Source organism: Mustela nigripes, chromosome 3 (assembly GCF_022355385.1).
Source record: "Mustela nigripes isolate SB6536 chromosome 3, MUSNIG.SB6536, whole genome shotgun sequence".
Taxonomy (NCBI): domain Eukaryota; kingdom Metazoa; phylum Chordata; class Mammalia; order Carnivora; family Mustelidae; genus Mustela; species Mustela nigripes.
In genome coordinates, this window is record NC_081559.1 from 69,370,170 (window position 1) to 69,386,592 (window position 16,423).

Genomic DNA, 16,423 nt, shown 5'->3' on the forward strand with positions numbered 1-16,423 from the left:
GTCATTAAGAATAGTTTCAAGTATGATTCAATCCACATTTTGAACTTCGGAATTTCAGCTTTCTTTCCTTCCTTCATCTAAAAATAGGTTTAAAAATCGTTTAGATGTTTAGATTATAGAGTTGTAACCGAAGTTTAAAAATAGTTGTTAAAAATGCATTGTGAATCTTTCAGGGAAGTTAATGTATTAAATGTAGTAACAGTACTTCACATTTACTGAGCACTTACTATCCACCAGGATCATGGTACCATTACGCAGAATATTTTATTTAATCTTCACATTCTTTGTGAGCAGCTACTATTATTATATCCATTTTACTGATAAGGAATCTGAGGCTTGGGTAGTTTAAGCAGCTTACTTCATTTATATCTCACACCAAAAATGACAAAGCTACTGGAGGGCAGTTAACATGGCCTCTTACATAATGTTTGTAATCATATAGCCTTAGATTGATTTTTAAAAAGATTTTATTTATTTGGGAGAGAATGAGAGAGAGAGAGAGAGAGAGTGCATGCTTGGGTTGGGGGGTCAGAGGGAGAAGCAGGCTCCCTGCTCAGCAGGGAGCCTGATGTGAGACTCGATCCTGGGACTCCAGGATTATGACCTGAATCACAGGCAGTTGCTTAACCAACTGAGCCACCCAGGCACCCAGCCTTAGAGGTCTGTTAGCCTTCTAGTCTATTAAAAAATAGACTAGAAGGAAATAGAAGGGCTACCCAAAGTTTTTTTTGCAGAACCATCAACTCATTTCCTTCAGTGAAGGAAAAGATTGGCCATCTTATACCTTTTCTCACCTGTTTATACCAGCTCCTGATTTCTATCATCTATAATTTCTTTTAATTCATCAAAGTATATACATATACTTTATATGTATATATAAAGTATATACATATACATATACTATATATATACATATATGTATCTACACATACATTCTATGTAATATTAATTAAATTAATTGTCCTTCAGGTAATTATTTACTTGCTTTTGTCTGTAGTATGTTGGCACAGTTGCCATTCCCCGACCTGCTTTGCTTACACTTAAAAGCAGAGAGTTCTGTCCAGACCTTCTATTTGCTGTGAATTCTTGACACTGTTCTTAATTTATTTTGGGCTACTTTGCTTTCACTTCAAACTTTGACTGTGGGGATGCCTGGGTGACAAAGTCAGTTTAGCATGTGACTCTTGGTTTCAGCTCAGGCCGTGATCTCAGGGTCATTAGATTGAGCCCGACATGGAGCCAAGCATCGGCCATGTGTGGGCCCCATGCTCAGCAAGGGGTCTGCTTAAGAGTCTCTCTTCTTCTCCCTCTGCCCCTCCCCTCCTTTAAATAAATCTTTAAACGAAAAATGAAAACTTAGAGCATAAACACTTTTTGTAGCCTGGTGGCATGGAGTGAGAGGCAAGCAGTTTGTCTTAGAAGCCCATCACATGTGTCGATGAGAGCGCAGTCCACTGGCCATACACTGCCGTACACTGTGTGGGCTTGGCTTACCCTCTAGACTCAGCACAGCCCTGTGAAGAATGATGAGCCCTTTGGCTCTTCTTGCTCACGTTCTTCAGTGATGTGTTTCAGACTGTTGGCTCTGGGGGCATTTTCCCTTGTTCCTCCCTGAGCAGCCTCCACACTGCACTAACTGCTTACTATAGTTCTCAAGAGTTGTCAGCTTCCTTTCCCCCTTAATGCTGCGTCTGGTAGGTTGATTTTGTAGACTTATTATTAAATTTTTGTTTCATTAAATTGCTGATTGACAGTTTTCTGAGCAATACTGGAATTAAAATTTAAAAGCTGTTGTTAGTATTTTAGGCTTTAATAGACATTAAATGTTAGATTGACAACAGAAAGCAGTGGAAAGAATAGAATTTAAGGGAAGAAGTGTCAAAGAGCTGGGTTCTAGTCTATTTTTTTTAATTTAAGTATAGTTGATACACAATGTTAACATTAGTTTCAGGTGTACAGTATAGAGATTGGACAATTCTGTACATTATACTATGCTCACCCCAAGTGTAGCTGCCGTCTATCACCATATGTTATTACAATACCAGTAACTATATTTTTTATGTGCCTTTTATCCCTATGACTTATTCATTCCATAACTGGACATCTGTATCTCCCTCTCCTCTTCACCCATTTTGCTCCCCCTCACTCCCCTCTCCTCTGGCAGCCATCAATCTGTTTGCTCTGTATTTATGGGTCTATTTCTGCTTTTTGTTTGTTCATTCATTTGTTTTGGTTTTTAGATTCCACGTCTAAGTGAAATCTTACGTTGTTTGTCTTTCTCTGGTTCTAATCTACTTTTATGTCTTAGAGTCAATGCTACTGACTTTTAATTTACATTTTTTTTAAAGATTTTATTTGAGAGAAAGAGAGAGCCAGAGCCTGAGATCACGAGCATGAGTGGTGGGTAGGGGTGAGGAAAGAGGGAGAAGCAAGAGCAGGAGGCTCCATCCCAGCACCCTAAGTAAGATCTTGACCTGAGCTGAAGGCAGCCATTTAACCAGCTGAGCCACCCAGGTGCCCCTTAATTTACATTTCTTGATTATTAATGAGGTTAGAAATCTTCTCATATGTTTATTGGCCATTAGTATTTCCTCTTAAATGACTTAAATGCTTCTTTTCCTTAGCCTACTTTTCAGTGGTTTCTTGGTTGTTTTTGTCTTTTGCTTCAAAGAGGCAAAAATATGTGAATTTTGAGTCTTTGTTATATTGCAAATTTTTTGTCTCAGTTCATTGTTTTATGTTTAGTCAATTACATTTGTTAGTCTTTTCCTTTAAGGCATCTTGATTTTATGCTTGAAAAGGCCAGCCTCACTTCAAAATAAATAAAACTTCTGTATTTTCTTCCAGTATGTATATGTGTATTTGAAAAAAATATTTAGTTCTTTAATTTGGGGAAATTTATTTTTGTGTCTGTTATGAAGTAGGGATCCTACTCTTTGTTTTCCAAGAGCTGACTAATTATTCCAATGCCATTTATAGACAAAATACATTTTTCCCACTGTTATCTAATATAGCGTTTCTTAGAAAAAGTCAATACAATTTTATTTTAAAGTCCATATTAAGGTTAAAAATCTTTGTCTTGTGAAGTTCTGCCCCATAATTGTTCAGATTTTAAAAATTATCCTTATTTTCTAATAACTTTCTTCTTACATACTTTTCCTTTCAGTACCTATTCTAAAACTGGTTATGGTAATTCGTCAATAACTTAAAAATTGCTTCATTCTGTAAAAGTCATGACTGTTCCCCTACCCCCCTTCTTGAAACAGAGAAATCACAGGGAGGAATCATCGAAAAAATGTCTTTTCTTTTAGTTGTTCTTTCCTTTGAATATTGCTGTTCTTTTTCCTTTCTTTAATCTGATAATATTGATTTTAAGTATAGAAGCTCCAACTTCATAAAGAACTTAGCCTCAATTTTTAGCAACCTTCCCCATCACAATTTCATAATTTCAATTGTCCTATTATTTGTCTTTTAGGTTTCTTGCTTATAGACTAATCCTACACAACTATTCTTATCTTTTCTACTATTTTCAATTTAAAATACCTAGTAAATTGGGGTTAATCTGTTAATTCAATCTAGAACAATGATTTTTCCCAAAGCATTTCATTCCTTCTATATCTAAAGAATAAGAGGAAGGGAACCAAACTAGAAGTAGAACCCAGAATGAACAAATCTTGTCTGTAGAATTTGGTTAGACTTGTATGTGTATGTGTATGTGTTTATTTATTTTTATTTTTAATTGTTTAGGAAAAAGCCAAAACCTTGTTGGACAACATGAAGAAACTGGAGAAAGACCTATTCAAAGAGATGGAATCAATTCTTCAAAACAAGCACCTTGATGTGGATAAAATAGTTAATCTCTTTCCTCAGTGTGCAAAAGATGAAATTAGAATTTATAAGTCAAACATTAGTCCTTAGTGGTCATGTATGGTGAGCAATCTTCTTTAAAGTCAGAATCTATCACCTATCATCTATCATCTATCACAATGTTATCATTGGTAAATGATAACCTAATTTAAGCAGATCTGATTATTCTTTAATAGCATTTACATTAATGGCCTATGAGAACTACATATAGCCTTGCTGAAATATTGAGAATGAAAATAACATTGGAATTAGGCATGTATATCATGGGATATCCAGGAGGTATTTCATGTATTTATTTGCCTATTTTTTTTTTTAGCCATAATACCTTTTAAAAATTGTAATAATTAAATATTTAATTCTTCATAAAACAAAAAATATTAAAATAATACATACATTTATGTTTATTATAGTTATGTTTGGCCTCAAATAATTTTCTCATTTACAGAAAGCAGATTTTTCTTTAGTAATGGAAAATATTGTTTCTCAAGTAATGAGTTTTTCTCATTAGGCACATACTAATCATCTCTAACAAAATATCCTAAATTTACACATTGTCTTATTATAATGTATTAATTATGCAAATGCACTTTTATTAAACTCAAACATGCTTTTTGTCAAGGCTTGGCTGACCGGTGAGCTTTTAGCTCTAATTATCAAGCAGTTTTTCAGCCATGCATCTTTATAGGCTTTAATATTTTTAGAAGAGCTTGTCTGGGGATTAGGAAATGGGATAAGGGAACCGAGATCTTAGGAGACACTATTTATGTGTCTCAAATCTTTCTCAAATTTTATTTCTGTTCACTCAGTTAAAAACAGCAACAGGAGTGAGACAGTGGCAATGAATAGGATCGTTAGTGTATTATGAACGTTAAGAACATTATAGTGTATAGCGTATTGTGAACATTATAAATGAGTAATATCTACCCAAAGTTTATAAAACTTTGTCAAAGTTATGTAGAGAGGACTCAAAATTGCAAATATAAACAAAAGAAAAATCCAACTCAAAATAACACTATTTATTGGTTTCTACAAATATCTATTTTAGGTATTATCATATTTATTGGTTACTGTCACTGTAATTAGGATTATGACTAAAGTAGTGAATCACTGTATCTAAAGAGTGCCAGGAAATTTTTTTTAAAAGTTCTTTCATAACAACCATAATCTGTCTGATGTTGTTCTTGTCTAATACAGGGCTGCCATTACAAATGAAAAGATATTTGTCTCAAGGACTCAGTTAATTCTGTTTGCCTTAGATATGGTTCAGTGTTAGCTTCTCCCCAAATCATGAAGACCCCTGGCCAACCCCTACACCTCTCTTCTCTCTCTTAATATATGAGGAAACTAAGGGGAAGGAGTCCATTCATTTATCCAGGGACACATACTTGAATCTTATTTCTCTCCCTAGGGCTAACATATTTTCTCTTTCTCTTCCCACACCACCCTAGACTCAGTTAGCACCATCTTTCACCTGGACAACTGCAGCTAACTCTTTCCTATACCCATTCTTGTTCTCTATCTCCATTCACATGGGTCTCCACAGACTGACTGATCTCTAAGGAATGTAAATCTAATTATGAATTGCCCTCCTAAAACTTTTTTTTTTTTTAAGATTTTTATTTATTTATTTATTTGACAGACAGAGATCACAAGTAGGCAGAGAGATAGAGGAAGAAGCAGGCTCCCCACTGAGCAGAGAGCCCGATGCGGGGCTCAATCTCAGGACCCTGAGTTCACAACCTGAGCTGAAGGCAGAGGCTTTAACCCACTGAGCCACCCAGGCGCCCCCTCCTAAAACTTTTTAAGAAAATATTTTTTATAGCAAGTTTTAGATTTAGAGCAAAACTTAACAGAAAATAGAGTTCCCATATACCTCCTGTCCCACCTCCAGCATCCCCCTCTATCAACATCCCACACTAGAACAGTACATTTGTTATAACTGATGAACCTATATGGACATATCATTATTGCTCCAAATCCATAGTCTACATTCGGGTTCACTCAATGTACCTTCTATGGGTTTGGACAACTACAATGATGTGTATTAATGATCATAGTATCAGACAGAGTAGATTTACTCCTTTAAATATCATCTGTGCTCTACCTATTCATCTCTCCCTCCCCAAATCCCTGACAGCTACTTATCTTTTTTACTGTCTCCATAGTTTTGCCCTTTCTAGAATATCACATAGCTGGAATCATACAGTATGTAGCCTTTTCTCATTTGCTCTTTAACTTACTTAGTAATATGCATTTAAGGTCCCTCCATGTCTTCTTATGGCTTGAGAGCTCATTTCTTTTTAGTGCTGAATAACATTACATTGTCTGGATATCTTGGTTGCTGATGCCCACTATTGAAAGACATCTTAGTTGCTTCCATGTTTTGGCAATTATGAATAAAGCTGCTATAAACATCTGTGTGCCAGTTTTTGTGTAGACATAAGTTTTCAGTTTATTTGGGTAAATACCCAGCAACATGAGTGCTGGATGGTATGCTAAGAGTATGTTTAGTCTTGTAAGAAACTGCCACACTATCTTCCAGAGTGACTATGATTTTGCATTCCACCAGCAATGAATGAGAGTTTTTGTTCCTTCACATCCTTGTCATTAGGTATTGTCAGTGTTCTGGATTTTGGCCATCTCATATGTGTGTAGTAGTATCTCATTGTTTTAATTTGCTTATGATATACGAAGCAGAGCACCTTTTTATATGGTTATTTGCCATCTTCTTTGGTGACATATCTGTTCAGATCTTTTGCTCATTTTTAAAATCAGGTTGTTCCTTTTCTTATTGTTGAGTCTAAAACTCTTTTAAAGAATCATTGAAATAAGTCCCAATCCTTAACAACTATCAAAAAGATCCTGCTGATCTTTCCCATCTATATCTTACTACAGTTTTGCCAGTGTTTTTTTCTTTTTTTTGTAATCTCCTTCATCGATTTCTTTTTTTTTTTTAAAGATTTATTTATTTATTTGACAGAGAGAAATCCCAAGTAGACAGAGAGGCAGCCAGAGAGAGAGAGAGAGAGAGGGAAGCAGGCTCCCTGCTGAGCAGAGAGCCTGATGCGGGACTCGATCCCAGGACCCTGAGATCATGACCTGAGCCGAAGGCAGCAGCTTAATCCACTGAGCCACCCAGGCGCCCTCCTTCATTGATTTCATCCATTCCCCCCATCCACCTCCCTCCTGGCAGCCACCAGTTCTCTGTACTTAAGTCTGTTTCTTCTTTTTGGTGTTCATCTGTTTTGTTTCTTAAATTCTACATATGAGTGAAATAATATGGTATTTGTTTTTTTTCTCACTGGCTTATTTCACTTAGCATTTTACCGTCTGTCCATCCATGTTGGTGCAAATGGCAAGATTTCATTCTTTCTTTCTTATGGCTGAATAATATTCCGTTGTATGTATACATACTGCAACTTCTTTACCCATTCATGTATATATGGACACTTGGGTTGCTTCCACATTTTGGCTATTGTAAATAATGCTGCAATAAACAGAGGGGTGCATATATCTTTTTAAATTAATGTTTTTGTTTTCTTTGAGTAAATACCCAGTTGCTGAATTACTGGATCATATGGTAATTCTATTTTTAACTTTTCGAAGGAAATTCCATACTGTTTTCCACAGCGCCAGCATAAATTTGCATTCCCCTTTCTAAAAAGCTCTTCCTATGCTGCTCTTCCAAATCCACGAATGTACCCAGTTCTTTCACAATGGCTATAAACCCCTACTTGCATCATTCTTTTCGCGTGCTCCTCTTTTATGTCAGTAGTTCCTTTCAACCTTTAGAACTTCGCTGAAACATGAATTCCTCAGGAAAGCCTTCCCCATACCACAGGGTCAAGTCTGTTGCTACACACTCTCAGAGCCACATGTGATCCTGATCACAAGTGTAATTATGTGTCTAACGCCTGTCTTTCACAGTAATATAGAAGCTTTATGAGGCTCGGAACCATCTTTGTTCCCACAGTTGTGTGCTCAGTATTCAACACGGTGTTGGCACAAGCTACATGCTCAGTAAATATTTGCTAAATGAGCATTTGAGTGCTGATGGAAGTAACTTATACAGTCCTCTGTAAAGTTGAGCAAATTACTTAGACAATTTATCTACTTAGTAACCTTTGTAAAGTCACAGGTCAACTTGTTGACTTTTTCCATATTCAAAATGGGAATAACAACTCCCTAAATACAAGGATTATTGTAAGGATGTGTGAATTAATTAAGAAACCGTTTGGGAGACTTTCACTCTCTAAATCCAATGTGGTATTTGGGTTTTGGTAATTGTGTGGGTAATTAATGCCTTGTGGTATAGTTTAGAAAATTTAAGGTTTTCTTAAATTTCATGTATTTCTTAAATAAAAAAATTTAGTAGCTAAAATTAAGCTTTTGGTTTTTTTCTTTTTGGTGAACCCTTAAGTGATAGGCTTTATATTTACCATGATGTAATAAACCCAAGGAATAATTTAATAAATTGAGTACTTTAGAAAAAGTTCGTTTGTTTGATCTTTGGTGAAAATAGCAATTTATGTATTAATCTTCAACCAAAATTTTATTTTTATTTCGATTCCAGTATAATTAACATACAGTTTTGTATTAGTTTCAGGTATACAATATAGGGATTCAACAATTCCATCTATTACTCAGTGCTTACCAAGATAAGTGTAGTTTTAATACCTTTCACCTGTTTCACCCATCATTCCCTCTGCCCCAATCTGTTTGTTCTCTATAGTTAACAGTTTGTCTTTGGTTTCTTTTTTTTTCCCTTTGTTTTGTTTCTTAAATTTCACATATGAGTGAAATCATATGGTATTTGTCTTTCTCTGACTGACTTATTTCGCTTAGCATCATATTCTCTAGATCCATCCATGTTGTTGCAAATGGCAAGATTTCATTTTTTCTTATGGATGAATATTTTATATATGTGTGTGTGTGTGTGTGTGTGTATATAGTTCACCCATAATAATGAATATATATATTCAATATATATATTGAATATATACATATATTCTCTATATATAATAATGAATATATATATACACACACACACACACGCCTCATCTTTATCCATTCATCTATTGATAGATATTTGGCTAACTATTGCAAATAATGCTGTATTAAACATAGGGATGCATATATCCTTTCAAATTTGTGTTTTTTTATTTTTTAGGTGAATACTCAGTACAATTCCTGGACCAAATGGTAGTTCCATTTTTTATTTTTTTCTAGTTTTAATTTTTTGAAGGACCTCCATACTGTTTTCCTCAGTTTGCATTTTCCCAGTTTGTATTCCCACAAACAATGCATGAGGGTTCCTTTTCCTCCCCATCCTTGCCAACACTTGTTTCTCGTGTTTTTTGGTTTTAGCCATTCTGACAGGTGTGAGCTGACATCTTACTGTGGTTTTGATTTGCATTTCCCTGATGGTGAGTGAAGTCGAGCATCTTTTCATGTGTCTATTGACCATCTATATGTCTTCTTTGGAGAAATGTCTGTGTCTTGTGTCCAATTTTTTAATTGGATTATTTGTTTTTTTGGTGTCAAGTTGCATAAGTTCTTTATATATTTTGGATACTAACCCTTTTTCAGTTATGTCACTTGCAAATATCTTCTCCCATTCAGTAGATTGTCTTTTAGTTTTGTTGATCAACCAAAAATTTTGTCCTAGAAATAATTATGCAGCCTAAAATTTTGAAAATTTAGTTTCTACTTGTAAAATTTGCCAGAAATAGATTCAACAGAGTGAATGTTTTCTCTTTTTAATTAATTACTTCAGGGTTTTCTCATACCAATCATAGAAATTTTTTTTCTAATTTTTTATTTTTTAAAGTTTTTTTAAAAATGATTTTATTCATTTATTTGACAGAGATCACAGGTAGGCCGAGAGGCAGGCAGAGAGAGAGGAAGGGAAGCAGGCTCCCTGCTGAGCAGAGAGCCCAATGCGGGGCTTGATCCCAGGACCCTGGGATCACGACCTGAGCCAAAGGCAGAGGTTTTTAACCCACTGAGCCATCCAGGCACCCCCCAATCATAGAAATTGATCATCTCACCTTTTCCTGAAGAATGGTGATAACATTTCTGATCCTGAACTGTGTTTCCAACCACGAGACATCACTTGACTACCTATGACCAGTGGTCTAAAGTCATTTAATATTTTACATCATATGAAAATTGAAGGGGCAAAAACTAAGAGCTATATTTTGCATAGCAAACATGTAAAGTAATAGTTTTACATTTTTCTTGCTCTTATAAACTTAATGTCATTAATCATCATTCTTTCTTTTTTTTTTTTTAAATACCAAGCACACTCTACCTTATTCTAAAACTATTGAAGGTTTTTTTTTTTTTTTTAAGATTTTATTTATTTGACAGACAGAGATCACAAGTAGGCAGAGAGAGAGGGGGAAGCAGGCCCCTTGCTGAGCAGAGAGCCCGATGCAGGGCTCGATCCCAGGACCCTAAGATCATGACCTGAGCCAAAGGCAGAGGCTTTAACCCACTGAGCCACCCAGGTGCCCCTAAAACTACTGAAGTTTAAACAAAATGTAGTCATGGAATTAATCAGAACAAAGAAATGAACTTACATATTGAATATTAGCCTAAAAGGGGTAGTTTTTTTTTTTTTTAAGTTCTCTATACACAACACAGAGCTTGAACTCATGACCCTGAGATCAAGAGTTGCATGCTCTACCAACTGAGCCAACCCAGCACCTAAAAGGGGTAGATTTTAATAAAAATTCTATCAGGTAATTTTCTCAGCTGTGATCCTGTATATTAAATATAATGGAATGTGAAAAGGACTCTGTCATATTAATTCATTAATAAAAAGTACTTACTGAGTGCATTATTGGGCAAAGCTCTGTGCATACGGGATCCCCATGCATAGGGTCACAAAGAACAGAACAATCTCAGGAGACCCATTTAAGAAAACACTGAGGGCCACCTGAGTGGCTCATTTAGTTAAGCATCTAATTTTGACTCAGGTCATGGTCTTAGGGTCCTGGGATCGAGCCCCACCTCAAGCCCCATGAAGGGCTTCACTCTCAGTGGGGAGTCTCCTTGGCCCTCTCCCCCTCCCCCTGCTCATGCTCTTTCTGTCTCACTCTAAAAAAATAAAATCTTAAAAACATTGAAAACTTAAAGAAAAGACCTTGGTGATGGCTTCTCCATTTTTCAGATTACTCAAAGAAAAGATGTTGGCAATGCAAGTTAAAATAGGTATTTTATTGAGAAACTTGCTTTGTCAGTGAGAGTAAAAGTTACAAATATTTTTATTTAATAAAATTAGCATATCCATAATCCTAAAAATATCCCTTAAAAAGCCTTTATCTGAAACCTCAGATCGTTCAGATCCAGAGTTTTCTCTTAGTGTTTCCCATGGAAAAAGATGCTTATTCCCTTCATGCAAATAATAGAACATGTGTAGTATGCGTTTTTCACAAAACAAATTCTCCAGTTTGAGTTGCCTGCATGCATGTGAATTAATATCTGTACTGCTGTCAGTATAAAAGTTTCCTTGTATAACAGTGAAACTTTATGCTTACTCCTGAGCATTCTGAGACTTATAATATGGTCATTAAAAAAAAAAAAAAAGGTCTTGCAGCAACATAGTTCTGCTGAAAAAACATCCTCATCACCTAATTATAATATAAAGTTGGTACAGGTTAATACTACACAATAAAGTGTAATTTACTCATTAAATACACCAGGCTTCCATGCAGGTTGTTGTTTTTTTTAAATTACATATTTGTTGCATTAAAAGGACAATGATTTAAATCTATAAATTATTCTCTAAATGGCTTTTACATGAGACATTAAAAATATGAGAAAAATAAATACTTGAAACATGTTTTAAATAAGCACTAACACCTAATAATTAAGCAGAGGTTCAAAGGTCACGTGAATAGATCTCATCTTAATTTTCTGGAGATAAAGCTTATCTGAGGGCAACACTGAATAATTTTCAAGTTTATAGATTTTTATACATGGCTACTTTAAAAAGACCAAATTCTAGATGTAAAAGGATGTTTTAAAATCTTGACTTGAACTATATAGTTTTTTTCTTTTTAACTACAGGGAATATGTTGATAGGGCTATCTTTCTGCACTGTAATGCTTTGTGCATACACCAGAATTGATATATGAAAATAATTTTGTTGATAAAATTTAAACAGAACTGATGAAATTTTCTTAAGTACAAAAGTTAAAGATTACACTTCTGTTGATGGATTTTGAAGATATTATTTATGGTGGTTCTTATTTGCCTTGTGTGGCACAGATTAGTACTTCGGATACAAAAGCAAGAAAAAAATGAACTTAAAAAAATATTGCTTCTAGTTTTAATGAGTGCTGTTTGTCAAGAAAATGGGAAAAACAGAATAAGGAGCCCTTTTATCAGAATCATTAAAATTCTTTTTCAGGAGATGCTATTAGTAAGTGCAAAGCTGTCATAATTTAAGGTCCATTTCCTGCCAGCAGTATACCTGCGAAATTTGGCGATTTAAAGCACAAGTACATTGGATGTCGACTTTGAAACTATAGCAAACAGATGCAGGAAGCAATGTTTTAAAATGCTGACATAACTAGTTTATAGTATTTATTATACTTACTATCAGAACTTTAAATTTTGACTTGGTTTTCTCTTTTTCCTAACTCAGTTTCCTGTGAGTTTTCCATACACATGAAATCACAAAATGTTCACATGGGGTAGGAACACATCTCACCAAATTTTACAGATGAGGCAACTGAGATTCAGAAAGGTTGTGATTTGCCCAAGGTCACACAGCTTATAAGAAACAGATCTGGGGCTAGGATATGGCCCGGGGTTGTCTCCTTCATAACTTAGGTCCGAGGGGATGGGGATGAATGCTCAATCTCTTTATATCTTTCCTGTGGGGGTGTGTTTGCATTAATAGTAGGAGGACTCTGTTCAGGACTCTTTTGAAGAAATCTATAAAACAAGTACTCATCCCGAAATTCATACTCGTTGGTAATATGTTGGATGACTCCCCCTTGCACCAGTCTATCTCCATATATCACAGCTTCACCGCGGTCAGAGGCAAGGCCAACTTCAATGAGCCAGTTCACCAGGTCACAGCCACAGAAGGTCCCAGCAGACGTCTTTGCACCACACCTGTATGTCAAAGGAATGTTTCACCCATATGTTCTGTAAACCTGGTATCAGCACTGCATGATAGAGGACAAGCAAGGAAAAACAGGAGACAGGGAAACACAGCATGATAGTTAAAAGTGTGGCAGGAATGAAACTATTCTAAATATAAAGGGTTTGTTAACTCACCTGACCCTAGAAAGATCCACCAGAAAAAAATGCCAATAATGCTTGTGAAAACAGAAACATGTAAAAAAAACCCTGACATAATGTAAATGTGTCTACAAAGAAGCATTCTTTTTATAGTACCTGGTCTTTTACAATCAGATCCATTCTGTAGACAGCTGAATATTGTTCATTTCATAAGTTATACTCTTAGGTATAAGAGGTCACTTAATTATCTCAGGAACATTAAATAATATTTTTTGTAAGCTCCTAAGAAGTGACATTTTAACTAAACTACTCAAATCAAACATCATTATTTTCTGTTTATCACAGTGCCCACAAGTAGTCTTTCTTCTTGCCTTCTGCTGCAAGACAACCTTACTGATAACATTCGTCAAGAATATGCATTGGGGGGGGGGGGCGCCTGGGTGGCTCAGTGGGTTAAGCCTCTGCCTTTGGCTCAGGTCACGATCCCAGGCTCCTGGGATCAAGCCCTGCATCGGGCTCTCTGCTGAGCTCTCTGCCTGCCTCTCTGCCTGCTTGTGATCTCGCTCACTCTCTCTCAAATATATAAATAAAATCTTAAAAAAAAAAAAAAAGAATATGCATTAGGAAGTAAGGAAGTGTGAGCTATCTTGCTACAAATGTTGGGTCTTGAAAATGTACTTTGATAATGAATCTGTTTCTTGATTATTTAAAATCTGTCTTCCTAATGCAAATAAGGGGTACCTCACATATGACAAAATAAACAATGGGGGAGGAAAATGTAAAAGAACCAATTAAAGGAATTCTGTAGGTTTTCATACAAATAGGTAAGAGATAACATGAGTCTGTCCACAAGCATTAGTCAAGCTGTAAAACCTGCGGTGCTTGACAACATGTAACAGCGGATGAAAATCAAGATGAAACGAGAAAAAGGTGACAGACATTTTAGACCAGTTAACCACCAATGAATATAGCGTTCCATATAAAAATTAGAAAAGAGATTAATAGACATGAAAGATCTTCTCAAGGACATAAAATATTTTAACATCAGTATTTTGCTTAGTAACGTCTTAATTTCTGCTTTGCAACAACAGATATCACTTTGAACAAAAGCCTGGCTATTACAACCTCTTGTCTGATCCTTCTCCCTGCTTGTGGATTTTTAACTTATGGCCCAACACCTTATAACCCCAGACACCAACTGAATAATAATTGCTTCCTGATGACTGACCAGGCAGCTCCAATCGCAGCACACGGAGCCATACAGAGTGGCAGGGAATGTGCCGCCGTACAGAACGTGGAGGGACAGGGCCACCAGCTAGAGCCTCTTCATCTGGAAGCAAAAGCCATGCTTCCGAAGGTAGGCTGTCACAGTGGGCCTTTCTTAAGTGGAGTGCCCTTTCTTCTTTAAAAAAAAAAATCATTGTAAATCGTTGGAAGTATCCACAGATGGAACTTTGAAATCATTCTCTTCATGGGTCTTTAAGGGTAAGAAACTAACTTTTCTTCATAGTTGACCATTCCCAGAAACTGAGCGAGGACAGGACCATCATATAGATTTTGCTATCCAATTCAAAGATGTGTTATCTAACTTTAGAAAAGAGGAACACAAAGGTTTAGAAAATCGAACTGGCCCAATTCACAGAGCTAGTAAGTCGCAGACTCAGGAGCTGGCCTCTGGGATCAGTGTCTGACCAGTGAGTCCCCTTTCCACTAGCTATACCAGGCTACCTTTTGTTTATAATAATATACTGGCATAATAATAAAATTATACTGGTAAAAATTATATATTCATAATAAAATAAGTATTTATTTATAAAAATAAAAATTATATACTTATAATAAAATATACTGTCATAATATGTGTAAATATGTGTAAATATAGCATCTGAGTGGTAATATGCATAAATTTTCAAATACACAGTTACAGACATGAAAGTACTTGGCTCTTTATGTTATTTTTTTTCCCTCTTTTATAACAACCAAAAGTCATGGCACTGTAACATTCATTTCCTGCTGCATGCTCCATACCTTAAGGATTAGAAGAATAAATATGATGTCATAGACTGAAGATTAGGACTTGAAGGGAAAAATAAGCAGCAGAATTAATTAAAAGACAATTTCATTTCATTTTCTTGACAATGTCATTAGTAATATGAAATAACGTACCGGTAGGAGATGGAGAATAGAAAGCCACATCTAAATTCAGTGTATCTCGTAGTTTTATGAGAGATACTAATGGCCAATATGAAGTTAATGTTAATATTTGACTACATCTTGATTCATTCTCAATTAGTTTTCACATTTTATATGGAAATCAGAAGTTATACAACAGTTAGAAAGTATAAAAATCTTATAAATGCTCTTCCTCAAATTATAAACTGACCCATAGCTATTTTAACTTTTACATGTAAATATGCTATTGAAAATAACCATGTAGTTAGTTACAACCACATTACTTAGCCTGTTACAAACCAAAATTAATCATCAAAAATATAATTATCTGGAATTTGTACTTACCTTCTTTCCTTGACAATGTTTCGGATACAGAGGTCACGGTGATAATGGATAAATTGTTGACAGGTCATTTTTATTTCCTCAGGAACAGGAGAACCCCTGTTTTCTGCTGTCTCTTTATTATTCCATAGGAATTCAAGTCTAAAAACCAAAATTTATGGAGGCCACTTTTAAGGAAAGGAAAACACTGAGGGGAAACCCCTTCTTGCTTATCACTCCATCAACATGGCTCTTCCAAAGATATCATCTTCAACATGCAGATATGGTTAGTCTCTGAAGCAAAGACATAACCTGCATTTGGTTTCCTGGTCCAAGCAGGTGGGGTGGGGGTGATGTGAGGCAGGGTGGGAGACTTGAGGCTTGAACATTTTATAAACCCTCCTGATATATTTGATCTATTTCAGTTTCTGCCAATAAAAGAAGTTCTTTTCTTATTCTACATTCTACTGTTTTAAGCTGCAAAAATAATTTACAGAGATCAACTATTTAATCATTTTCCAATTTCAGTACCACGGAGACAAATACTGGGATCTGGAATACAGAATGATTCTGTTCTGTAACGTTGGACAATTGATCTGTTGACTTTTTTACCCAGTCAACATTATGAAGCTGATAACTAAGTTCAGTGACTTTTCTATTACGCTTTTCTTTTTAATGAAATGATTATGACCCTAGTAGTGACATCTTAATAATGTAATGATATCAATGATGACAAAAAAGAAGAAGGAAAAGAAAGAAGAGTGACCATCTACTGGGCACTCTTTATATAGTTGTTTGGATA

At 35.4% G+C, this 16,423-nt stretch overlaps 2 protein-coding genes across 10 annotated transcripts in view; one reads left to right on the forward strand and one right to left on the reverse strand.

Annotated features, from left to right (window-relative positions):
• SCRN3 (secernin 3) overlaps nucleotides 1-6,283 on the forward strand; it is a 28,593-nt gene extending 22,310 nt beyond the window's left edge. For all 6 annotated transcript variants that reach the window (XM_059394184.1, XM_059394185.1, XM_059394186.1 and 3 more), the window contains one exon: nucleotides 3,748-6,283. In XM_059394184.1, coding sequence (XP_059250167.1) covers nucleotides 3,748-3,918 — 171 coding nt within the window. In that variant the 3' untranslated portion in view covers nucleotides 3,919-6,283. The remainder of the gene's footprint in view (nucleotides 1-3,747) is intronic.
• A 4,789-nt stretch (nucleotides 6,284-11,072) lies between these two features.
• GPR155 (G protein-coupled receptor 155) overlaps nucleotides 11,073-16,423 on the reverse strand; it is a 42,476-nt gene continuing 37,125 nt past the window's right edge. For 2 of the 4 annotated variants that reach the window (XM_059394192.1, XM_059394191.1), the window contains exons 15-16: nucleotides 15,646-15,783; nucleotides 11,073-12,999 (exon numbers count right to left, since the gene is read on the reverse strand). In XM_059394192.1, coding sequence (XP_059250175.1) covers nucleotides 12,708-12,999; nucleotides 15,646-15,783 — 430 coding nt within the window. In that variant the 3' untranslated portion in view covers nucleotides 11,073-12,707. Of the gene's footprint in view, nucleotides 13,053-15,156; nucleotides 15,205-15,645; nucleotides 15,784-16,423 lie in introns of all 4 variants that reach the window. The other 2 variants (XM_059394194.1, XM_059394193.1) reach the window with 2 other exon arrangements.